General features: G+C 49.8%; 8 protein-coding genes across 11 annotated transcripts; 4 read left to right on the plus strand and 4 right to left on the minus strand.

The window, feature by feature from the left end:
* Positions 1-708: 708 nt before the first annotated feature.
* AAFC00_004388 (uncharacterized protein) lies at positions 709-3,468 on the plus strand (the record flags this gene model as incomplete). The annotated part of the gene is made up of 1 exon (XM_069344024.1): positions 709-3,468. The coding sequence occupies one exon, from the start codon at positions 709-711 to the stop codon at positions 3,466-3,468; it is 2,760 nt and encodes a 919-aa protein (XP_069202578.1).
* A 918-nt stretch (positions 3,469-4,386) lies between these two features.
* AAFC00_004389 (uncharacterized protein) lies at positions 4,387-5,824 on the minus strand (the record flags this gene model as incomplete). Its single annotated transcript, XM_069344025.1, has 3 exons — positions 4,387-5,095; positions 5,165-5,466; positions 5,642-5,824. 3 exons carry the CDS (start codon positions 5,822-5,824, stop codon positions 4,387-4,389), a joined length of 1,194 nt encoding a protein of 397 aa, XP_069202579.1.
* A 1,963-nt stretch (positions 5,825-7,787) lies between these two features.
* AAFC00_004390 (uncharacterized protein) lies at positions 7,788-9,049 on the plus strand (the record flags this gene model as incomplete). The annotated part of the gene is made up of 2 exons (XM_069344026.1): positions 7,788-8,008; positions 8,071-9,049. 2 exons carry the CDS (start codon positions 7,788-7,790, stop codon positions 9,047-9,049), a joined length of 1,200 nt encoding a protein of 399 aa, XP_069202580.1.
* A 4,883-nt stretch (positions 9,050-13,932) lies between these two features.
* Positions 13,933-15,783, plus strand: AAFC00_004391 (uncharacterized protein; the record flags this gene model as incomplete). Of its 2 annotated transcripts, none has more annotated exons than XM_069344028.1 (1): positions 13,933-15,783. In XM_069344028.1, one exon carries the CDS (start codon positions 13,933-13,935, stop codon positions 15,781-15,783), a length of 1,851 nt encoding a protein of 616 aa, XP_069202581.1. The 2 variants fall into 2 exon arrangements, with proteins under 2 accessions (XP_069202581.1, XP_069202582.1); XM_069344027.1 differs by having other exon boundaries at positions 14,128-15,783.
* Positions 15,784-16,450: 667 nt separating this feature from the next.
* On the minus strand, positions 16,451-18,721 carry AAFC00_004392 (uncharacterized protein; the record flags this gene model as incomplete). Of its 2 annotated transcripts, XM_069344029.1 has the most annotated exons (8): positions 16,451-16,501; positions 16,563-17,314; positions 17,367-17,580; positions 17,637-17,887; positions 17,940-18,066; positions 18,127-18,388; positions 18,439-18,472; positions 18,526-18,721. In XM_069344029.1, the coding sequence occupies 8 exons, from the start codon at positions 18,719-18,721 to the stop codon at positions 16,451-16,453; spliced, it is 1,887 nt and encodes a 628-aa protein (XP_069202583.1). The 2 variants fall into 2 exon arrangements, with proteins under 2 accessions (XP_069202583.1, XP_069202584.1); XM_069348632.1 differs by lacking the exons at positions 18,439-18,472; positions 18,526-18,721 and having other exon boundaries at positions 18,127-18,366.
* Positions 18,722-20,481: 1,760 nt separating this feature from the next.
* AAFC00_004393 (uncharacterized protein) lies at positions 20,482-21,693 on the plus strand (the record flags this gene model as incomplete). 2 transcript variants are annotated; one of them, XM_069344030.1, is made up of 2 exons in its annotated part: positions 20,482-20,660; positions 20,721-21,693. In XM_069344030.1, the coding sequence occupies 2 exons, from the start codon at positions 20,482-20,484 to the stop codon at positions 21,691-21,693; spliced, it is 1,152 nt and encodes a 383-aa protein (XP_069202585.1). The 2 variants fall into 2 exon arrangements, with proteins under 2 accessions (XP_069202585.1, XP_069202586.1); XM_069344031.1 differs by having other exon boundaries at positions 20,524-20,660.
* A 2,187-nt stretch (positions 21,694-23,880) lies between these two features.
* Positions 23,881-24,518, minus strand: AAFC00_004394 (uncharacterized protein; the record flags this gene model as incomplete). Its single annotated transcript, XM_069344032.1, has 3 exons — positions 23,881-24,300; positions 24,364-24,399; positions 24,462-24,518. 3 exons carry the CDS (start codon positions 24,516-24,518, stop codon positions 23,881-23,883), a joined length of 513 nt encoding a protein of 170 aa, XP_069202587.1.
* AAFC00_004395 (uncharacterized protein) lies at positions 24,311-24,558 on the minus strand (the record flags this gene model as incomplete). The annotated part of the gene is made up of 2 exons (XM_069348160.1): positions 24,311-24,399; positions 24,462-24,558. 2 exons carry the CDS (start codon positions 24,556-24,558, stop codon positions 24,311-24,313), a joined length of 186 nt encoding a protein of 61 aa, XP_069202588.1.
* Between the last annotated feature and the right edge of the window lie 884 nt (positions 24,559-25,442).

Consider the following 25,442-nt stretch of genomic DNA (forward strand, 5'->3'; position numbering starts at 1 on the left):
CTATCCACTCCCTTCCACTCGGTTGCTGCTCCCACGAGCGGGCGCCCGATGATGATTCATTTCTGTTTGCTACTGGCGTCTTGTTCTAGGCATGATTTGATGGGGAGCGATTCGAAAGCATTGGGCGGAATAATCCCGGCGCGGATACATCTGCCTCTGGCGTTCTGGGCATGTCCGTCTCTGGTAGCACATACCGGAGTTTATGTTCTTTTTCTTCTTTTTCTTTATCTTCTCCTTTCGTTGGGTTTCACACAGAAAGCATCGCATTCGTCGGAGCTGGGATCTACAGGCCGACATGATACCTTGACCATCTTCGAAAGTCTTTTCCTCTCTACTTCCCCTGTTCTCTACTTCTACCAGGCATATGAGATGCATCCTCTTCTTGTACGTATCCTCTTACCTTGTCTTGAAAGATTGGTAGCCATTAACAAGAGACAAGATCAGTCAAGACTCGACTTTCTCCTCTATAATTGAAATGCCCATTGTGCCCATGTATATTAGACCAATTTTTCCTTATCTTCTCACGGCGTCCTTTTGTCCGGCGTAATTTCGTCTCTTTTTCTATCACTCCTATGTATCATGCATGCAGTTATGGGGAGGGAAGAAAAGAAGCCACAAGCCAGCACCGCCACCGTGATTGCTAACCACCTAGATGCCTCACCTCTCTCGCCCTCACATACTTGATGGATCAGAAGACCGTCTTTGCTGATGTCCACTGCTCTAGAAACCCCCGACTTCCACCTCACCGGCCTGGGGCTTGGGTCCCATTTCTCACCCGACCTCGCACACGAGGCTCGAATCGGCACGCCGCCACCTGTTCCTCCGGGCTTCGAAGGCATTCGCACTCCCGGCCTTGAGGGCTTGGGTCAAGTCGCCCTTCACAGTGGTAGAAATTCTCCAGCTCTCGGCTTCAGTGGCATTGGTCTCGGGTTAGATTCTCCCAGGAAAGCAACCCCGACTATTCCACCAGGTTTCACTGCCGAGCACCTCTCCCAGCCACCGAGCAGGACTTCTAGCAGGACAAGTATGAGGATCTCAAAACTGCCCGACAAGGACAAAATCTGGCCTGCTGTGCCCAACATCCCGACTTCCCATGCAACACCGGGCAGGACTGGAACCCCTCTCAAGGAAGTTGCCAAAGTGAGGGAGAGGGAGGAACATACAACGCCCACCAAAATCAGCAAGCGAAACAAGGCGAACAAGAAGTTGCCCAGCAGTGGAGATGGAGATAACGATGACATGAAGGTCGCTATTCCCACCACCGTTGAGACCGTATCGATGCCTGCGAAGACCAAGGATGTCGAGCCCGAGTCGCTGAACCTCAAAAAGTCTCCTTCACCCACCTTTTACGAGGATTCTGCGACACATCGCAAGTCTGCCGCACGGGTTCTGGCGGAGAAGCACGCCCAGAATCAGCATGCTGCTGCACAACAAGTCAATCCTCCTCTGACTGCGGCTCAAATGCTAGAACAACGCCATCGCAAGAGCGAGGCGGAACGCGCAGCTAGCAGGCCCGCGAGCCGCCTCGCGAGCCCTGTTGGCAGCAGAGCTCCTAGTCCTACCCCTGATGGCAAGAAGAAGCAAGGTCCTGGCAAGCTGGACATCGCCGCAGCTATAACGAAGGCGACCGAAGGACCATCGAGGTCGCAAAGCAGCACTCCTCTTTCCGCGTCTGCCTCGCTAGCCAGACCTGGAGCAGTGATCAAGACCCTTCCAATGACCGCTTCACCAGCATCTTCGAGGACCGGAACCCCCGCCATTGGTGCCACAGACACTCCTGCAAAAAAGGTGACAGCCCCGAGAACCCTTCGCGTTGTTGCGACGCCAACACCAAAAACCGAAGCACCTCCCAATCTTCCGACACCTGGCCACGCAGGCGAGAAGCAGGAGGCCAAGTCTGTGCTTCCAACTTTTCCTTCCCGTCAGCCGTCGTTGGCGTCCATCAACATGCCTGGCACGCCCGGCTCAGATCATGCAGGGTCGAGCTTCATCAGTGACAATGTATCGGTCACATCGACATCGTTCTCACGGGCATCATCTCCACCTCCCGGCCCCGTGTCCACCCGTGTCGGCTCAGCACCGGTCAGGGCCAAGACCAAGAACCAGCAGAAGAAGGATCGCCAAGAACGAGCACGTCAAATCGAAGAAGAGAGACTCCTGGCTCTGGAAGCGGAGAAGGGAGGCGAAGGAACAAAAGTAGACGGTATCGTGCAAGAAGCCATCGTTGGCCGCAAGAAGAAGCAGAAGAAGGCTGCAGCGCCGAAACAAAAGGTGCAGCAAGAATCCCAGCCCACGACGCCCAAAATACAAAGTCAACAAGGAACACCAGCTCAGTCTCGCCCAGGAACTCCCAAGTTAGCCGCTATTGAGCAGGAACCGGCAGCTACAGCCATGGTCACACCTACTATTGTGCCCGAGAAACTCGAGGAGGCCCTGCCAGAACCCGCAAAGGTGGAACATGCCGAGCCAGAGCCGACGCCAAGATCGCCATCTCCGCCTCCTGCTCCGGTACTCACTCCTCAGAGGATTATCTCCGAACTTCGTCAGTATTCACCTCTCCTCTCGTCTTCCATCGACACGCTGCTCCGTCCGCTGGCGCAGCAATCGCAGCATTACAAACCAAGTCAGCCCTTGTCCGCACACGACCTCAGCATCCCCCGATCACTCGAGCGCAACCCGGATGTCAACATCAAGGCAGTCAATCTGGAGTACATGTGGCAGAACCACTCCGGGCTGCGCTACGGCGGCGAAGACGGCAGAATCTGGAGCAGAGGTTGTGTCACGCCTGGTGGCGCCCACATTCGTCACCTGGAAGAGACATGGGAAGAACGATTCATCAGCCTCGAGAACGAGCTGAGAAGGAGACCGGAAATACTAAGATACTGGCCTGAGCTTCAAGGACGAGCGCAGGAAGCCGTGAGTCAGCTGCTCTCTTCTATCTCGACCAGTCCCTCGAGCAACAGCCAGAACCCGAACCTGAAGAGTTTGGAGGACGAGTTTCCTCGCATTGATCTCGTCAAGCTCAAGAGAGTTCTGGAGGAGTTTGAGAGATACGGTGGACGCAGAGACGCCAATGCCATGGAGAAGGCGGTCGAAGAAGGATCCAAGAAGGGCAGTTTCCTTGTGGATACGGCGGGCAAATATGTCAATGAATTTGTGCTGCCCACGTACGGTGCGCCCTCGGTGGCAGGACTCGCTACGCACAGCGGGAATGCACCCGTCGGAGTCGGCGTTGGCGGAGTAGGCGCAACGAGTGCGGTGGCCAAGCTTGGTCCAGGCGCCGCACCCCTTGTTGGCGAGAATCAGCAACAGATGGAAGGCGGTGCCGTCCAAGACATGCGGGCTGGCCTGAGCGTTCACGAGGCAGAGAAGATGCTGAGCGAGGCGAAGAAAGTGCTCGAAGAGCGCGAGGCGCAATTGAGAAAGGTGGTCAAGCGCAACAGAAAGCTGGTCGGACTTACACACTAGTCGCCATGACCCGGGGAGAGCGAGGGAGCTGGAGTGTCATTGCACTTAGATGCAAACTCATTGTGTGAGTATACTGGAGCCTATCACTACCGGATAGCTTATTCATGTAGAAACTAGATGTATTACTAGCGCTGTAGGATAACACACGACTCTTATATTCAAAGTAGAAGGGAATAGAAAGACCAATTATCTTATCTCAGCGTGCTTATTCCTCGAGATGAGAGTATGATATAACTTGTTCAGCTCGACTATCGTACATCGCATTTCGACGGGGCCAATACAATTTTAGAAGAGGTGGCGCATGCAGTGCCTCCCGCACAAGTCGCGCTAAGAACGCGAGTTCGCTTGCTCCGACGCGTCTCCTGCTCCTGCCTATCAATAGGACTTGTTAAATCGAGGGCTGAAGATGTTTAAATTGCAATAGATCGAAGCCAGCGACTCAACCTCCACCCTATTTGTTTCCCTACCTATAATCCAGACTTTCATCGACTACATCGAAACGAGAAGACGTCCTGATTGCGCCAATGAACGACAGCAACGTACCGAGCCAGTCTAATGCTATTACAGGTACCATTTCTACTCCTGGTCGCAGCTAGCAGCAGGCACGAGGTGCTGCCCTATTTGACTATGAGCCATCGACACACGTGTCAGACATCCGTAGACGGGCTTATCTCCAGACTGGTACATAAAACCGCAAGACTAAGCAGTTCGATAGGTCCATACGAGACAAGGCCGACGACAACGACGACGACAAGGATGAAGAAGAGGCGGCAAGGTCAAAATCGCGCTTTGCTCATTCAATTTCTCGCCGAGTGGCAGTTCACGATCTATGGACATGCAGATCTGTGGACATACAAAAAGAAATTATGGTCAATCAAGGCTACTGAAGTCGGCTCAAATTCTAATCTAATCTCATCCTTACAGCTTCGTTCTTGCGGACTCGAGATCTATGGTCTCGGTGTGTATATCCAGCGTCTTGTTGATGCCGCCACCAGGCGGCATGGGATGCTCGTGAGTCGTCAGCACAGATTGGTCTTTACGTATGATTGCATCTTGACTCTGAGCCCCGTCACTCAGGTCCGACGTCCTGCCGCCGTATATCTCCGTCCTCAGATGATTCATCTGGAAGTTCCCGACGCTGTTTTCTCTGCCACTTGCCGCACTATCACCGTTGTATTTGAGATATCCTCTGTGGGATGAGAAACGAGCACCAGAATTCGCAGTTCCAGCGTCTAGTGTGGTCAAGAGTCCCACGCGACGAAGCACTTTCTCGAAGGGCGATTTGAGAGTGGGAATGCAAGAGGCGATGATGGAGATGTTCTCTTCCATCTGCCACCATACAGACAGATCGATGACATCGTAGAGAGGGTCTTTGATGTTGCGGTAATTGTATATCAGTGTGATTTTGAAGACCGACGCCAATGTTGCGAACATGCCAAGACCCATAAGCAAGCCGAGCACAATTCGCTCTCTCAGAGGTCGGTTCATCTTTCGCAGGAAACTGATGGGCAGCAGGGAGAATATGGTGTCACTCGCGACGCTCACAGCGGCATTGACATACGCGCTGGCCTGGATCGCGTGAGGGGACCAGCTCGTGGTGGTTGGTCTACTTGCAACCTCGGGGTCCCTGTATTGTACACAGCGTCGTCAGTCGAGAACCTTCACATATGGGATAAGAGAGCGAGCGTAGACTTACCAGTACGCGGATATCGGGTTGAACTGTTTTAATTGAGCGACGTTGGCCGCCACGGCAGACAAGACCTGGATGAATATAAGGACGTAAAGGAACGCTTGCCATCCCTTGGTCCGCTTCAAGCGAATGAGCATGAACGCGACTGAGCATTTCGCCAGGCAGATGGCCCAAACCACCATAGGCTGGGCTACAAACGAGAAGAAGTTTGCCTTCTTCGCGTGTTCGTAGCTCACATAGTAACTGTGTCGTCCGGTCCCATAGTAGCAGCTTACACCGCTCAAGGTCACACCGATGATAGCTAATATCTGTAGGTAGATGTTATGTCAGCCTTTCGAACGTCGTAGGTAGGAGATGATCACACCGCTACCGTGCTTGATAGATGTTCCAGAATAGATCATCATGAGATTGTATGCGCGTGCACCATATCAACCGAGACGATCTGGTGCAGGAAAGGAAACAGGGTTCACTTAATTTACTTACTATGGCTGCAGTAACCGAATAATCATCCCATCCTAGAGTGTTGACTGGCCTTGTGCGGGTGTATATTCGTGCAACGTACAAGACGCATGCAACGAACAATGTTACCGTCGACGGTACAATCAAGTTGGCCGCGATCGATGTATCTGGGCCAGGATATGGAAAGCCTCTGTGGTCCGACGACATGACAACCAATCCAAAGGGAAATCTATGCTTCGTCGCCTGATATTATTGGGATGTCAGATCACACCGCCCAGTCGTATCTCCCTGTGATCACCGGGATGCCAATGCCACCAAGAGAGAAAGAGGGATCGTGCAGCTATTACACAGGCTGAGCGGACAAGGACGCTATAAAAGATGTGCGCAAAGATTGTACATTGACCATTATCTTTGATATCTAATGTCTGGCGACTTTTGTCGCAATCCCAGTCCCATGGGTGCGTGAAATGAGATCCCGCTCCCATAGCGAGGTCGATATGCTTCGGCAACTTCGACAAGATGGCTTGGGGCTTGAGGCGGTTTCGTAGTATAATTGAGTTTGCCCAAATATTGGACTGCGATGCGGGACGCTGCGCCAACTGCCCACCCACCTACCGAACAAGCTCTCGAAGCACGGCTACCTTTGCAACGGCTGTAGCGTCGCATACGCCTACTTGAAGGCGATATACCCTGTGGATCCGGCTTGCAACAGTTTTCAAGGTTTCTGGAGCGAGGAGCGTTCGAGTCAATATCCCGTAACGAGTAGATCTTTCGCCCGACTCAGATTGAGGTGTGGGATCTGATTCACCCTAGTTCACATGCGGACCACTCACGTGCAGGGCTTGACGTCTCTGGAACATCCATTCCAGGTCAATCTCTCTCTTGGGTCCTCAGCTGGCCCAACGATGTAGATACAACTCGTCATGATCACGCGTTGGGCCGGTAAAAGGTTTAAAGTGTTCACCACCGCCGCGGCCACGTACGGCCATGTTCGTACAGGGATTCATGTGTCAAAAGAACTACAAGTACGGTACAGGGCCACAACTGGCAGGCGGCGGACCGAACCCACTCAACCCTGCACTGAGAAACAAGGCGAGGGGTTGAGGTTGGGCGTGCGGCTGTGGCAGAATCCCGTTTGTGTGAAGGCGAACCAAACCCTTTCCCCAGCATTCATGCTTCGCCAGCCGTGACAGGACCTGACAGACTTTACCCCACTTGGTGCGCATTATACGACTAATTTTGTGCATCACAGCATACACAAGCGACCAAGGAAAAATCCGCCGGCTTTCGACAAAGGTCATTTTAGGCGGAATCGAGACTTTGACTCGGCCCTCGCAAGCCATGATGGAAAGCGAGGGTCTATCGTTGGTGGGCGACACCACTCCTATGAACCATCACGTTATCCGCTTCTATTATAAAGCAGCGATACGGGTGTCTATAGGTACGTTCCCATGAGTCCATGACAGGTCTTCCTTTACCGAGTGGTAGAGTTCGAGGTTCAGTCCGTGCAGGCCTTAGGCAATCTCGCAAAGCCACTGCCCAGAAAAGTCCACAGGGCCTGCGCGCCGATCCTTCCACACATGCATGTACAGTAGGCAACATCAGGTAAGCATCATCACGAATCTCCACCAGTACCATACACAACTAGAAGCTATTTCGGCCATTGGATGCTACCTCTTATCTGTACCTGTAGCATTTCGAAGCGATATACCTCGGCCGGAAGATCGATTTGCTGTCTTGGGAAGTGCATTGGGGGGTTCCACATCCACGCCATGTGTCAATTATTCCAGAACATGTTCCATGCATGTGGTGCTAAACATCAGTGCAACGTGAAGGCAACGCGTCAAAGACACTCTGTTAGCCTGCTACACTTATCACGCTATGTGTTTACCGACATTCATTATGCGGGAAACGGTGTGCAGACTGCAGGAGATAACAAACGTTAAGCAGATGCATTGCCACGACTTAGCATTATACATGATTACTCACACGCGCCTTTATCCAGCCGCGCAGCCGAACTGTGTGGAATAAGGTGTCTGTGGCGTATCTGGCACGCCGGCGTGCTTTTCTCGCGAACTTATATAAACCAGTGGGGGGTCCGACTCGGAGGCAGTAGTACTTGTCTCTTGTCACGTTTCGCCAACAGTGATCTACCTTTGGCTTAGTCGACATGCGCGGAAGTGGGATTCTTGTTGCCATCTTGGCGTGTGCCTCTTCTCTGTCAGCCGCACAGGATGCTGCAGACGTCCCTGATTATACTGACGCCGAGATTCTCAATGGCACTGCGCTCAATGATCTAGCAGAGATCGCCAATTCAAACCTTGAGGGTGCCGGATCTTCCAAACGGTCGTCGACATGTTCACTCAAAACAGCTAGTGCACGTGTCGAATGGTAAGCCGCCTATCATTTACGTATCTGGGGATGAAGATGTGTATGACTGACTTTATGTTCAGGCGAACAATGCCGAAGCAGATGCGCAAGAGTTATACCGATGCGGTTATGTGTCTGCAAAACACCCCGCCACAGGTCATGACTGCAGCTGAAGCCCCGTCGTATCCTGGGATCAAATCTCGCTACGATGAGTATCTTGCTACCCACATCAATTATACTCTACAGATCCACTTCACTGCGGATTTCCTAGCGTGGCACCGCTTCTATATCCACTCTTACGAACAGGACTTGAAAAATTTGTGCGGCTATACCGGTCACTTGCCTTATTGGAACTGGCCTACCGATGCGCAAGCACCGGAAAAGTCATCGCTGTTCAATGGCGACGCCTACTCCATGGGAAGCAATGGTGTTTTTATCCCCGGTCGTGGCGATCTTTACCTGGCTAACCAGGACACAACCGCTCCTCCTGGCACTGGTGGTGGTTGCATCTATAAAGGTCCTTTCAAGGACTACAAGGCCAATCTCGGCCCGATCGATACTGCCAACACCACCGGCGTCGCGTCTCCATACGACTACAACCCCCACTGTGTGATCCGAGACCTGAATGGTTATTTCAGCAGCAGGTGGAACTCGTGGAAGAACGTCACAGATTTGATCCTAGACAGCCCCGACATTGCTACCTTCCAGGGTGTCGCGCAAGCGGACAGTAGTTACGTTGCCGTAGGAAACTTTGGCGTGCACGGCGGTGGTCATTTCACCCCTGGTGCTGCGGGTGCGATGTCAGACTTTTACTCCTCGCCAGCTGACCCTCTTTTCTATCTTCACCATGCTATGATCGACAGAGTATGGACCATCTGGCAGCTTCTAGACTTGCCAAAGCGACAATACGCCATCTCGGGCACCTCGACCCTCCTAAACATGCCACCAAGCCCTGAGATGAAGCTTTCGGATTCGATACCATTCGGTTTCGTTGCGCCGAGTCAGATTCTAGGTGATCTGCTAAACACTTTCAGCGGACCTTTCTGCTATTATTATCTTTAGATGTGCAACAGAGATCGACGTGGTTCGGGGAAAAAAGGAAAAAAGAGTTGAAGGTGTGTCTGGCTATGATCACGCGTTTTTCGGGTTTCCATTGAATGACGATGTGGATTTTCCGTAGTGATACAGTACAGTGTAACGTCTTAATCTTATTGTCTATAATGTCTCCGCCGAGCATTGAGTCTTGCGATTGAGGTGCTGCGAGTAAGATCATTCATTTTCTCAGCCGCTAATCAGATCTCTCGTACTTTTGCGAACACGTGCGGGGCTATACTAGCCGCCCCAGCTTGCCAAGCCCTGCTTTTTGCCTGCTACGTATACGCCTGGTATGATCGCTGGACCACACCTTGAGATGACTTAACCCTCGTGGCTTGAAACAAAGGCAATTGGAGCACTTTCCGACAGACTCTTATTTCTTTAGACCTTCATGCGAGTCCGGAACACGCTTATTCTTCCAAATCCAAGCATCAATCTATCGGATCTTCGTTTTTGAAAACGTACTACGACGCTTAGCCCTGGAGTGTCCATACCTTACCTTTGCATATTGGAAAGTACGTCCTCGTAATGTAGAATTAGGGAGGTTCTATAGGCTTTCTCTAGGTATCACATCCGAAAGAGTTAAAATGTCTAAGACCGTATTATGACTAGCTTTGGAGTATGCATCCCATATCTTATCTTACAGGCCAAAAGCAGCATACATCCTCGCACAATATCTTACTCTCGAGCATCACATCTGAAGAAGTCGATCGAAACGTTCGGAACCGTGATACAACTCTAGCGCTGGAGTATCGCATATCTTTGCAAAATGACACTTCGTCCCTGTACCTACCTATGCTCCACCTACAAGTTTCCCTTGGTGTTGGTCGCGAACGTGTCTGAGTTTGGTTGCAACAACAAGGCATTCGAGATGCGTCCTCTACGTCGTTCATTGTCGCTTTTCATCTCTAGATGAGAAATTGTCTGCGAGAAGAGAAAGATTTCCGGAAGTTCGAATGTCCATTACTGTTGAGAATCATGCTCGCGTGCTTTGTCTCCGTCATGGATGAGATCAAATGGAGGTGCTGATGCTTGGGCTTAGTGATTTGAGATCTGTTGAATATTGATCTACCTGCCTACTTCACTCGACCTGGAAGTGTGGTTGGTTGTGTATACTGCAGTACTTTGATTAGTTCCTTCTCTCTATGTGTAGTGTGTCTGAGCGAAGGGTTGTAGGCTCAAAGTTCCGCGTGCATACACATCATAGAGCAGATCACATAGCCTCATTTCAACAAGGCGCGCAGAGCCAGTATAGATGGACTATACCTACTCTCATCAGTTCAGTCAGGACGCACACCGACGAACCCTGTCCTGCCAAGAAGAAGAAGCTTCGCTCTGTCTACTTCAGCCGTCTGCGCCCCGCGGAGCGAAGATCAAGGTCAATCACTGTGGTACCCTTGAGGGGTTTTGCCATGGCATCAAGAGTCAGTCGTCTATCCTCTCGGCCGATTCAATGAAACACAGTCTGCCTTCAGACAACGAAGAAGACACGTGGGCAAATTGAAAAACGAACATCTGAACTTGGCCGAGGAACACTAAGACATTATAGTTTCGAGACTACACTATTACGCAATCGAGATTTGTGCTGGCCAAGCAGGCTGGTTTCGTAAATGGTCTTTAAGGGATTTGCACTCTCGAGTAAGCTACTGTAGATGTGCTCGTCACAGCTATGTGCAATACTGCACACAACTGTACTTCCGAGCATATCGTGGAGACTCTGAAGATCTTTGAGCTGTAACGCCGATTTCTCTGATCTATCAAACATATATACTGTTTCGAAACCCTCGGAATTATGTATGCTTGTGTAGATGGAAGTATACCGACGTGCTTTTCGAAACAATGTCAGATCGTACACCGTCACTGCATCGGTCACGCTGCCAGCTCTACGGCATCGATACTTTGTGTCCCAATTGCAAAGGTTCTGCCACCCTCACAAGTCAAGCGTTCGATATGTGTTCATACGTGCGGTCGCGGTAAGTCTTTAGCTCGAAGGTGTTCAGTCCCAGCTGTCACTATTGCTTAGGGTATAAGGTTTATCGTTGCGCTGGGCGTAGCACAGAAATAACTGCTATCACAATTTCAAAACTGGTCGAAGTAGATTCGCGGCGCCCACAACCTTCGATGCGCATGTGGAGCCATATATGATCTAGGCTTGACTTTACCTAGGTCAGCAGATACCCTGCAAGATCGCGATACGAGCAACTGATCTTGGGCTGTAGTGATATTACTCCTCGTCACGCGCGCAACACTGTGGAGAACTCTCTATTTAAAAATGGGTACTGCTGTGGATAATCTGCCTACAACTCCACCTGTCCATAGTGGATACTGACCGGTGACTTCGACGCAACTCAAAGGCACTGGAGACAGAGGCTGTTGTCGATCTTACAGCCTTGATGAATACATTCAGGACCGCAGCCACTATTACAGCGTCCGCTGCTGGGGACATTTGATTGGTGTAAAGCTCCCACATTCCGAAAGTCCGATCGTCCTACAAGCAGAATATCATTAAGAGGAACATTGTCACGCACGTGTCCTGTGCCTTGCTCATCCAAGCTTGGACAATAACCGCAAACGAGGCGAACTTGATTATAAGCCATGGGACTGTAGAATCTTGACGATGATCACGTTCGTATGGTGCATTTGATCGAGGCGTAAGTCAGTTCCCTTCGAGCCTTCTGCTGCCTACAAATTGCCCGTATAAGAGCTATCAAGTCAAGTCATGAGCACCGAGCGCCTTAGTTAGCTTACTTTTGACACTGCGGGGAAAAACACATCACGTAAAGGTATGGACACTGCCACCACCGCCGTGACTCGAGGAATCTAGCTAATTGTTATACCAGATAAACATAATCAGCGTACGAATAGAGTAACATCCTGATCGTGAAGCGCTTGGTACTGTGTAATGCTATTTTCGGATTTACCAAAGTAGCCAAAGAACAATAAACGCCATTGGCAATGTGATGCCGCCGTTTCGTTACTCGGGTAGGTATGTACAGTATCTCTTTCTGCTAGGTTCTAATAGTTTGGCATACATAATGGGCTGCTTACCTGTCACCACTTGCTACACTCTACTGCTACACATTCTACATGTTCTAAGCTCTTCCGCAGTAGTACATACCGCCGTTGTTCACTACCATGTTTGTCCAGCCATGATATTGTAGCTTCGTTGTGTGCATGAAGTGTGTCCTCACTTCAATGTCGATCTTGACGAGTCAAACTCTACAAGAGGTGACCAGGTTGTCGTCTGCACCGTGCAGTTTAGCATTTTTGCATTCTGAAGACTGTGGGAGTCAAATCGGACACGAGGCGGCCAAAATTCAGGCGTCCAAATCGGACCGCCATCTCATGGCCAAGAATCTATAACAAAACTCAGCTGAAGATGTTTCGCCAGCTTGAAGGATTTGGACTTGGCAATCTGCCTCTATACCAAAAACAGCAAGGGAAAACGGGCTCAGCATTGCCTTGCAGTTCTAGCACAACATGCCAGACGTATGGTCAGGTATAAGTCAGTCCTGTGGACCACTTTCTCTTCATGTAATACGGGTTTGTTGCACCACTCGTTGACTGTCCATTCGCCGTCTCCTTGCAAGTCGATTGATACCTATCTCACAGCCGGTATATTGTTCCAATGGCGGTTTCTTTCAAACACAATCTCTGCTCATGCAGTGACTTCAATACCTGTCTCGGCGCTTGTTTCTGCTTTGCATGTCTGTTCGGCCGGACAGCACATAGACTTGAGAATTATCCTCAGCAGCCAGAGACGACAGATTTTAGTTGGTGCAACTTCCCCTGCGCTATCATGTTCTGCGCAGCCCAGGCAGGCTTCGGCTGCCTCCCGGTCTGGATGCAGCGATCAGAGATGAGGAAGAAATTCGACATCGAGGGCAATGGCTGTACCGACTGCCTTGCTAGTTGCTGCTGCACTTGCTGTGCAATGGTCCAGCATGAAAACGAGATTAGAGAGAGGGCAGAGCAGGAGCCCATGCTTCCAGTCGAACAAGTATACCATAGTCAACCTCAGACGATGGCATATGCTCCTCCGAACCAGTGAAGAGGAAGTTTTCACATTCCGTCCTATCCACGTACAGACGCCATGCACAACCAGTATCGAAAGCAGAACGTATGAACGGACCTTGAAACGAGCGCGGTTTATATCACTCGGGATGCATGGAAAATTCGACTCCTTATATGATCAAGGCGAAAGCTCGAGGGATCGACGGATTTTGGATTGCAGTTGGATCAAACAGGCGAACTAGCCGAGGGCAAGTGCCTAAAACAGGATACCAGGCGTACGAATCATATGAAAGTGCTGGTTTGTAGGTGCGGACCAGATTTTTCCAATCATGTGGAACGACATATGCATCTAAGATCGATGTTAGATCCAGATGTTCCGTACACAGTGATCTAGATTTGTGAATTTTCAGCTAGTGACCTTGGAAGATTCAGACGTCCAAGTAGAGTGATTTTACCTTATGCGAGACATCGATTGTGCTCCCGACAAAATAGCGAAGCCCTGAACCGATAGTAGCCGATTTGTCAAGAACACCGGACTGCTCCACAAATCTAGCCATTTCTCCGCATCCCCAGTGACGGATTGGGCACCTCCGCACTGAGCTCTGCCTCCATGCATGTCGCCTCGTTGCATGAATTTGACCTTTTTCTCATTATCCGATCTGTCGATCTTGCTATCTCATGTATCCATATCTTGCAGAACTGCTCCATAGTCACAGTACATTGCTGCAGCTCCCGAGCCAGACTGTTGCTGTACTCACGCAAGTGCAACGAACAGCACGTCGGAGGAGGTCCTTGGGAAGCATTGAACGATTTTTATAGTTGATAACGTGTACGCAATGTCTTCGTCCCACATCTATCAAAGTGGTCGGCTAGGGCCACTTGTGACTCATGATGGGCTACCGAGCGTGCCCGTCGGGGCCTACATTGCTCAGCAAAGCCATTCCCACCAGATATCACAAGGATCAGTCAAAGATGGAGTTCAGACACCATGGTCAGAGGCCCAAACTCCTTGGTCAGGAGCCCAGACACCTATGACGGGGATTCAGACCCCAGATCCGCTTCTGGGCGCACGTCCAAACAAAGACTATTTCGACCCGAACAGCCTTGCTCGTGTGTTGAGTAACACGTATGGAGATAGTGGGGAGAGCTACGAGCTGAGCAGAGTCGTGAGTCGCAGACGGGCATCCATGAATCTAACAGAGCTTGCGGAGGAAGCTAGAACTCCGATGATGCCTTCGTCTCAAGGTGTCCCACAAGAGCTTCGCGGTTTCGCCTCGGAGATCATTTTCGTGCTGGTCTGCGGAACCGGGCAGTTGTTCTTCTCATTCCTGCTCGGCGATGTTACAGTCAACCAGCAGCAATTCAAAGAAGCTTTGGGCATCCAAAATACTGCTCTCCCCTGGCTGACTGGAGCTTTCATGACCGCGAACGGCTTGTCTGTAATACTCTCTGGATCGTTGACTGATCTAACTCCCCCAAAAACACTGATAGTTGGTGCATTCATCTGGCTGACAGTCTGGAACATCGTTGGAGCTTTCTCTGTCACGCCTGGCAGGAAGATCCTGTTCTTCGTTATGCGCGCTATGCAAGGATTGGCAATTGGCGTACTTGTGTCTGGCTCCATGAGTATACTAGGAAGAGTCTATAGACCCGGGTTACGAAAGACTCGCGTTTTCTCGGCCATGGCCGCCATGGCACCTTTTGGTTTCTGGTTAGGAGCCATACAGGGAGGTGCTCTGGCTTCCCACCTCCCTTGGATCTTTGGCACCAACGCAATACTCTGTGGACTGTGCTGTGTTGCCGCATATATGACTATGCCCACTTTGAGACCCGTCGCTGATAGTTCTGGTGAAGAGATACCGTCGATGCGAAATTTCGATTATTATGGCGCGGGATGCGCCGTTCTCGGCTGCGTATGGCTCCTGTTTGGGTTGACACAGGGCTCAGCTGTCTACTGGAAACCGTACACTTATGCACTTATCATAGCTGGAGTTGTTACATTGGTGGCGTTTTTCTTTGTGGAAACTCGCGTCAAGAGACCCTTAATACCAAGCCGCCTCTGGAAGATATCTGGCTTCACAGCTCTCATGATAGCGTACTTCATCGGGATAGGCACTTACATTGGAGCTTGGCAATTCTATGCCGTTCAGTTCTGGCTTCGCATTCAGCACGCATCGTCGATGACTGTAGCACTATACATTCTGCCCAACGCGATAGTCGGTGTTCTGGCCACGTGGATAGTCAGCCGCCTCATGCACGTGGTGCCTGGCCATTACATATTTCTTGCCTCAATGTTAGCGTTTGCGCTTGGTCCTGCATTCTTCCTGCCACAAACGGCGAGTACTTCTTATTGGGCATTATCGATGCCAGGTATAGCCTTGGTGACTTTTGGACCCGACCTTTCATTTGCCGCAGCCTCCATTTTCATCACGAGTAATGTACCGAGATCATACCAGGGCAGCGCTGGCAGTCTGCTTGTTACGATCCAGAACTTATCATCTGCCATTATGACAAGCATTGCAGATGCGATCGGAACCAACGTGGATCCAGGACATAGCGGTGAAATTGGACTCAAGGGCTTGAGAGCCATCTGGTGGTTTGCACTGGCATCTGCGCTTGTCGGAGCGGTCATCACGGCTCTTGGTGTTCGGATCGCCAAGGAGGAAGAGAAAGAACATGTCACTTGACGACCTCCGGGAAAAATCCGATCGCAGGTTAAGTAATATGCCTCATACGACCACCATCCGCGCTCGTCTGAGCAGAAACAGGGGTCCACAAGGACATTGAAACATATCGATGCCACCGTGAAACCATTGATGTTACTTGTCCGACTACATGATACTATCCCGCAATACCGCATATGCCAAACGCGAAGATATTTCGCTAATTTGTGTGGGACGACAATAACCTTAACTACGGTACCTGTCACATCTGTCACAACATACACTAGTACGCGTGGCACGCAATGTGGACTGATTGCTAACAATCCTTCCAAGACTTCAACACGGTCGCTAAGCGCGCTATCAAGAAATGGCGCGCACAGACGAATGGCGTGGACAGATCTTTTACCCAGTGGGGAAGGAGCTTTGCCTATCGCTGTATGCACACATAATAGATTTATTGTGCCACGGCCTCGCGAAAAATGGTTAACAAGGCACAGTCTAGAAGGATCTTGACAGAGCGAAAGCAATCTGGGATAATTGATGCTATTTATCGCCATTTTGAGAGATCTAAGAAGCTCCTAGGTTATAAAATGAAACCACTATCAAAGCAGCCAAAATGTCAAGGTTATAGATGTTTTGAAGAATAGGATAAGTAGAGATCAACGTTGTGAACTACTGCACAGCAGCGATTCTAGTGCGAGCGATAGCTGTCTGTGTTGTCCTTGCGGATGATATCGGCAGCCTAGCGAAAGTCAGCATCCTAGAACTATCACGCAAGATGAGATGATCGAATAAGAACACACCTTCTCAGCTACTGCATACACAGTGCTCTGAATGTGAGAGGCCGGAATCAGAGGTTGCACACTCGCGTCGACAACCCTGAGGTTCTCGACACCATAAACTCGGAGATGGTGATCAACGACACCACCCTTCTTGAAAGGTCCAATAGAGCAACTTCCCGAAGGGTGGAACTCGGTGGTTATGGATTGTCTGACATAGGCATCAAGATCGGCATTAGAGGTGACATTTGAGCCCGGCTGGATCTCGACAGGAGAAATGGAAGCCACAGCTTCCGTACCCATGACTCGCCTGAGAAACTTGATGCCCTCTGAGAGGACGGCCGCATCGATCGGGTTGCGGAGATAGGCGGCATCAGCAATGGGAGCGGCGAAAGGGTCAGTGGACTGGATCTTGACACTGCCACGCGAAAGAGGATGCTGGCCAGCAATGATCATGGAGTTGTCGTTCCAGATGATCTCGAGAGCGGCGATCGACGAGGAGTTGAGAGTTTTGATCAAGAGATCATACTGGGTCTCGTAACCAGCAAGCACACTGGCAGGAGTATCGGAATCGAAGTACGTGGTGGCAGTTTGGTTGGCAGCCAATGTGAAGATGGAGCTAGTGTTCGACTGGTAGTCCTTGATAGGAAGATAGACAAGGTAATCGTCAGTAGATGTAGTGTATGGTCCTGTACGAGATTGCTTGTATTGTGCGAGCGCGTCTGCAGCCAAAGTAGTGTTCGTCTTCAGGGAGCCTGATTGGGGAGAGATAGATACTATCGCACAAGTTAACATGATAAAAAAGTCCGAGCGAGATGTGTTACCTACGGTTGTATTTGAGGTACATCATGCCATGGTCTTGAAAGTTGTAACCAACTCCAGGGACATCAGCTACTGTTGAGATGTTGAACTTCTGAAGCAGAGCAGGGTTTCCGATTCCAGAAAGCTGGAGGATTTGGGGAGTGTGGATGGCGCCTGCAGCCATGACTGCCTCCATGTTCACTCCCACAGTATGTCTAGGACTATCCTTGGTGGCGGCAAACTAGCAAAGTCAGGTCAGTATAGACGCAATGGGTTTGTCAGCTATAGACCACATACTTCGACACCGGTGACCTTGGCTGAGCCATTTTTACCAGGAGATGAGATGAGCTTAGTCACTCGCGTGTTGGTCAAGAGATGTAGGTTGGTGCGGTTGTTGGCATTGTCCCAGTAAGCGGTTCTGGCAGTGACTCTTGTCTGAGTCCTCAAGTCTTGCGCGTGAGTTGTAGCAAAGCCACCCAGAGCCTCGCCGTTGGCACCATCAAGCGGTGTGCTCACACCAATCTCCTTGAGACCGGCCTCGAAGTAGTCTACATCTAAATTAATCCAGGCAGGTAATCGTGCTTCAAAGACAAGACATACGCAATGACGGGAAGTAGTATGGGGAGTATGAGGATCGCACAGGGCCATCGTATCCGTGAGCTTTAGGATCGTATGTGATGTTCCATTCTGCGATCTGTTCTGCTGAAGGCGGTGTGAATGTCTCGGACTATGGAGAACCACATTAGCAGATGAGATTGGACGATCACAACAATATGAAGTAATTTACCTTCTTGAAGAAGGGAAGGATATCCTTCCAACCCCATCCCTTGGCTCCGAATTTCTCCCAGAGGTTGTAGTCACCCTTGGAGCCACGGTCGAACAACAAGATGTTGAGTAGACTGCCTCCGCCGACAACGTGTCCGAGGGGGATAGAGACTTCTCGGTTGTACAGGTCGGGATTGGAAGCATAAGTAAAGTTCCAATCGTAGACTGTGCCTACTGCACCTGCAGCCAATCCTGGAACCATGATAATATCTTCCCTCTGATCACTGTCACGATATCAGTTGATGTGAGGCCGAACACTGCTTGAGATACTTACAGAGGACCTGCCTCGATGACCAGGGCGGTGATGTCTAAAACGGTTGGTCAATTCTGGAAATTCAACATGGCTGTCTATCATCCATACCGGGGTTCTCGGTGAGGCGATTTGCTACCACAAGCCCGCTGACTCCGCCTCCAATCACCACGTAGTCGTAATTGTCGAAAAGACCTGAAGCATTACGAAGGTCACGCTGCAGGAGAGGGCCTGCAAGTGATGGTGCAACTAAGGAACTCAGTTCCAGTGCCGCAAGGCATGAGGAGACGGTCGACCTCATGATCATGGACGTAGTAATAAGTTTGTTTAAAGGAATGTGACGGGCGATCTACCTGAGATTTTCTGAACGGTAGAACCACAGAACATTTTCGACCGCGGATGCCTCTTATAGTTCTTGAGACAGAGGACATCGTACTCACTCCTGTCGCAATTACTAAGACCTCATTCTACTTGCGAAGCGATGATCCCACGAAACCATGCTAGAGGAACAAATGCACGTAAATTATGGCTGTTTTCCGGCTTCAATCGAGGTGATTATGCCGCCGATCTTATGCGTGATCAAAAGGATCAGCTTCTGGAACCTGATATGATTGATTGACCCTTGTAGTATGACTCGGCGCAAAGCGCAGTTTGCAGCATTTCAGGGAGGGAAGGGCCCGGTATCCACCATTCGGCAGTAGTCTCATCGTATATATATGCAACCCGGAAGTTGCCTTGAAGGCACCGTTGCTGCAGGTGTCTCTTGGAGGCTTGATTACCCTTCGGTGAGGAACCTAGGGTAGATCAGGGAAGTAGTCTAGATAAGCGGTCCAACCGGTGCGTGCGGTATGCTGTTTCACCGCACTTGACACATGACGCACCAGGAGCATTGGATGCATGATCGACCTCGCAGAACCGAATTTGATCTGCGCATCTATGCCTGCACAATTGCGCATCGACAATGATCTAATGCATGAGCCAAAAATGCTACTTGCTAAGTCTTATGAAACCTAATTAATGTATTTTTGTAATCAAGCCCTCATAGTCACGGAGTGAAGTGCGTTCAGAGTGATTTTCGAACGATTGGAGTGTTGAACAGTATACTAAGTGATTCTGATATATTATCGACACACCACCAAAGCAATACAGTATCCACAACATACCTAATTACCAGATATTTGTATAGGATTTTGATGTACACTGCACTGAGGGTGATAAAATTCGTGAGCCTTACATCAGAGACTGGCTCGAGCTTTTCCTCACAAAAGCCCTTTACAAGCCGGCCACCACATCACGTGCTGCGCAAGTGTGTTGTGAAGCGCGGGATACACAAAATAGAATCTGGCTAACTCCGCCATTGAGCGTCACATGAGGCGCGGAGACGGACCCGAGACTTTGACGTTAAAAGATGCTCAGGCAAAGGTCAAAATCATGGGGATAGACATCAACTTCGATCTTGCTATAATCACGATGACGAGCAATGTACATTATTATTCAGAGATCTATTTCCACTGGTATTGCGATCCGATGTAACGAATGGGCGACACAAGCATTCAAAAATGTCAGTGATCCTCGAGGTCTGTCACGGTTTGGTTGTTGTGTTCACGGACCACAAACCCACGGCCAAGTAGCTCCGTACTGAAGCTTCATACACAGCGTGACCCAGCGCCCTCAATCACCGATGAATCCATTGAAGTTTCTGGCTCAGTTCAAGATTACAGGATCCGATTCTGCTTGCGATGACAAATGTGGCCAGAGAAGAGTGGCTGTATACTCTGTGCCTCTTCACCTGAACACATGTTGACAACATGCTTGCTGACATAAGGTACCTACTTGTCTGTCACGTGTCGAATGCTCCGAAGGCAACCACGTTCAAGTGCATCCTACGCCCCACCAGATGCACATCATTGGTGGGAAGAATCGGTGCGGCTGTACATCCACCCGGTGCACATAATCAACTTGCATTCTCTATATTTGAGAAAGTCTCAAGTCGATATGACTTTATGAGGTACAGTCTATGTACACAGGGTAGGCACAGTGCGACAAGAACAACACCAGAATCTTGACATGATCACACCGGGCCCAAGATATCAACGACTACCCATGAACATGGACGACGACATCCAGTGGGCGGAACCCACTGGATCCAAGCTATCGAGATTTTTACAGAGGGCCTCATCGCTACCGTGTCGAACCTGTTCTCCATCTAATTGGATCAAAATAACAGCAGTCCTTCTAACCGTAACGTGAGCGTGTTGCCGTTGTTGGTATCAATATCCTTGCCACTGACTCTGCGCTCACCTTAGATGCGTCTTCGAAACTTATTGGATTGTTCATTTGCATGATATACAAACTCGAGTTCCCAACGATCCATATGACAATATATTCACCTCGGGCGGCGGTCGCAGAGCACTTGACATCTGGGATGGTAATCATCAGGAATTTATTCACAACGCGATCCCAGTCCCAGTCCATTCGCATAACGACTATTGGCGTCAAATTCCTCTGTTCGAGGCCTTAGCCTCAGGTTGCATCAGCGTCGAAGCTGACGTGCATCTGCACGATTCAGATCTCCTCGTTGGTCACAACGCGATTAGTCTTCGTTCTAGCTCGACACTTCGCTCTTTGTATCTAGAGCCTCTGCAGCGTATGCTGGAGTCGCAGAACCCTAATGGAACAGATGACTTGTGGCGGGGCATCTTCAATCGCGCCCCTCAGCAGACAGTCGTCCTGCTTGTCGATCTCAAAACTGCGGGTGTGGCAACGTTCGCCGAACTAAGCGACGAGCTGCAGCCGTTGCGTGACTTGAATTATCTTACTTATTGGGACGGCTTGAAGAAGGTGTATCGCCCTCTCACAGTCGTAGCAACTGGTTATGCTGAGTTTACCTGGATCACCGCCTTGAACGCGGCACATAGAGACATCTTCTGGGACGCTAGGCTAGATCGCCTAGCGGCTCCAGAAGATACTTACCTTCCGGATTCGACGGATTATAAATATAATAACTCGAACTCGCACTACGCATCCACAAGGTTTTCGAACGGCTTATTTGGCACCCCTGGGTATGGTAATGCAGCATCAAGGGACGCAAAGATGACGCAGATAGAACAGGCAAAAGCCAGGGGCCTAGTAGCCAGATATTGGGATACACCTTCACAGCCTCCAAATCTTAGAGAAATCGTATGGAGAGTGTTGATTCAACACGGCGTGGGCATCATGAATATGGATGATATGGGTGCCGTGAGAGACAGGGCGAGGGGTTGGGGCAAGATTTATTGACGACCAAACGAATAATTCATATTGTGTTAGACTACTGTTATGAAGAGGGAAGCTCGCCTATATGTGGACATACGTGTCCCCGTGAATAAACCAGACGGTGTTCTTGAACATACTACGTGCACTATGTGCACCGTCCAAGCTCGGAAATCACTGGTCAATTGCCTATCAGTGTGTTCTGATGCTTTGATAGTCCAAAGATCCCGAAGAGGGATCTTTGCTTCCGTAGGTTCGTATTTCGATAGACTCGTAAAGTACATCAATCTGTCTGTCGAAACAGAATACAAGTATAAAACTCCACACACCACTGTTTTCCAATGCAAGCAGATGCTTCTAGAGTTGTTATATATGTAATGAAATAGCTGCACCAGAGCAGAACGCTCACTACGTGTCGCATCTTCGTGTTGGACTCAAGAAGGAGTTTTCATTACTCACCATAGCTTTGTGGACGTATATGCCCTAGGTGCCTACATCACTCCCTTGACAGCTCAGAGCAGATAACCCGAAGCATCGTCAGAGGAGTACTCATAGTCGTCATCATTCTCCGAAATGAGTGTTATGGTCGTCAGGAAACTGTTGTATGAAAGTGTGCTCGAGTTGGTAAAGCCAAGCTGACTGTCAAGATCAGAGTCGAAACGGGAGCCGAGGCATGCAGTCGGAAGCCCATGAACATCATCTACTGGAGGTACACAGGCGGCACTTCCCGTGGTGGAAGATGGTTGAGCAAAGCCACTACCAGTGGCTGTAGGGATGTCATCGTCGCCGCCGCCGCCGTCAGAATAGAATGCAGTTGCGGTAGGAGTCGGTTGTGCATCATCACCACCTCCTCCAGAGAAGTATGCAATTGAGGTAGGTGTTGGCGATATGTCGTTGCCGTTGCTGATGCTCGAATTGGACGGACTAGAACCGTCATCGCCACCGCCAGAGTAGCTCAGGGTGGAGTTGCTGGCACTTCCGGTGGATACAACATTTGGCGATCCTGCGTTCATGTCGCTGCGGCTGTGGAAGCCTCAGACAACATTCACGTCATGGATAACATCTTGTAATGGTAGAGCTTGGCCAAGGACAACAGCCATATGATCTTCGTCAGAAACTACAATTTGACTGACGGAAGGGTAACATCTTTCGCCAACGTCGTGACCACCACAGCCAGCGGTGTAGGTAACGAAAACGATATCGTCGTCTGTGGCCCATTGTTCGCTTACTATGATCGAAAGCATCTGCGTTCGAGAACTTAAGCCCCAAAACGCATTCACTAAAAGCATAGACGGAAACATTCGTAGTGGTCCAGGACGACCGAAGAGTTCTTGAAATTTGGAGTCACGACAGCAAACACAGAGCCTTCCAAATCTGGAGTCCACTTTGGTAGACATCCGTCAATGTAGCTCGCTTCGTCTTGTCTTGGACATAGTGCATGACTGCTCCAGACCCTGGTTGCATAGGTGTTCGATGCTGGACATTCCCAGTATCGTGTCCCCCAGCAAAAGTAGGCACGAGAGTCGGGATGGCACCAAGACGAGACGAAGGGAAGACATAAGTCTGCGACGACTGAGGATACTGGGTGAGTACAAGGTCGGCCATAACAGTAGTAGTGCTGGCTTCGCTCATGGCAAATGATCTAACCTCTGCATCGTTTCCACTTGATGGGACACGCAGGGTAGCATTAGCTAGAGTAGCATTCGTACCACCGAGTATGGTAGAGCTGTAGGTTACAGACAGGGGCAGCTGTATCGTTCTGCTTTCCCAAGTTGGAAGTGCAAGAGCTGGACTCACTCCAAGCAGCGGGATAGCCCACCATTTCATGTTGAGAAGAAGGGTGTTGTAACGAAAGTATAAAAGGAATCTTATAAAAAAGAACGGACAGTCCTGATGGACAAGTTATAAAGGACAGAACGAAAGGAAGTCCGCGAGGTGTGGCGTACACTGTTGTCATTGATGCATTGAGATTGAGACCTACTGCTGAACATATATATTATGCTCACAACAATCCTTTCGTCTGGATATTCAATTTCTCGAATCTCGGTGAAGCCGAGTCCTACGAGATGTATCCCACAAGCGTAAGGTGGCACATCGAGGAAGTCGATACTGGTCGTCAACGTCTCTATCATTTCCACATGGGATGGGCTAGCTGAAAGACCTCGTTGACATACTGAGGTTCTAGTCTAGTAAGCATTCGTAGGACTAGAACCATTAAGCATACAGCCGCTTCTTGACTAAGATGCGGATTGGGTCACGCATGAACTTGGTAGTGACGTCCAGCACGTCCTGAGGCATGATGGCGGACAAGAAAACGACCTGGGTGCTCTGAGGGAGCAGCTCGAAGATGTCGTAGACGTGCTTTGTAAGACCGCGAGACAACATCTCGTCGGCTTCGTCGAGCACGAACATCTTTATACTATCGATACGGAGAACACGGCGCTGAATCATATCATAAACACGGCCAGGAGTGCCGACGACTAACTGTGGCCTGTCCTGAAGAGCCTTTATATCATCTCTTGCGGGAGTACCACCAAAGCAGGCGTAGCACTTAATGTTTGTAAAGTCACCGATAGTAATAACGACCTTCTGAATCTGCTGTACAGGCTCACGGCTTGGGGCAAGGATTATGGCCTGGCATGCCTTAAAATTGGGGTCGATCTTCTGGAGGACGGATGGAGAAGGCAGCGGTCTTACCGGTACTAGACTGCGCCTGCGCAATAACGTCATTGCCTTTCGAGATTATGAGCTCGAGTCTAGCATAATTTTGCGACTTTTCGAAAGTTGGTACTCACCCTTGATAACCGGCATGATAGTACGCTGCTGGAAAGCAGACGGACGCTCGAGACCATGCGCGTAAACTCCACGGAGAAGCTCGGTCTTGAGGTTCATGGCATCGAAGGACGAGAATGATCTATGCCCCTCTGCCTTCTTTAGGGTCAAGCGCCTATGTACCGCAGATGCCAACCACCTCATCGAGTCCGAGCGCCAACCGCCAAGTCCGGACTCGGAGCGGCGTCTTCCTTAGGCAGCATTCCTTATTTTACCACCTTACATGTACTTTCTTCGGATACCTAGTAGGTACGATTTTACGTCTTACCTCGACTGCATATATCGCTTGACCCTCAAGCGCATGCGGCCATCGTCTACTAATCTTGCAAATATTGCATCATGTTGTTCAACGCCGGACTCTGGACAGTAACATCAACATGACATTACCCACGACTCATGGCTTCTGGAAGAAGTTTGCGTTCAATACTACGTGATATGATTGCCATCAGAGAAGTACTTTCTCTTATTTTCAGAATATCAAGATGAGGTCGTATGTGGACTTGGAGTTCGCCAAATATGAACGCCTGAAAAACACCAGTATTCCGACATCAGATGTCAGCCTGATCAACTGGATTACGGAGAGGCTCATATATACATTCTTCGTAGATCTAATCAGGCTCATCTTATTTTAGTAATGTACTTTTGAGGATACTGATACTTTTGCGATTATTACAAACCATTGGGATAGCGTCCTGGCCATCGATCGGAGTAGAAATTCTTGCTCATTCACAATCCGATGCAGTGACTCATTACTTGATTGTAGAAACCACCCGAGAGACTAGCACGACAGCCTAGCTTAGTCGGCTTTCTTGAGCTGTAGTGACTGCTATAGAGATCTCCTCACAATGCGTATAGAACATATAACAAAGCAGAACTGAGCTAACAACATGATATCAATATGAAAGTTGTAGCCCCAAATTACGAAGACCATCGAACAGTCTAAG

This window comes from Neodothiora populina (assembly GCF_041146345.1).
Source record: "Neodothiora populina strain CPC 39397 chromosome Unknown canker_contig_17, whole genome shotgun sequence".
NCBI lineage: Eukaryota > Fungi > Ascomycota > Dothideomycetes > Dothideales > Dothioraceae > Neodothiora > Neodothiora populina.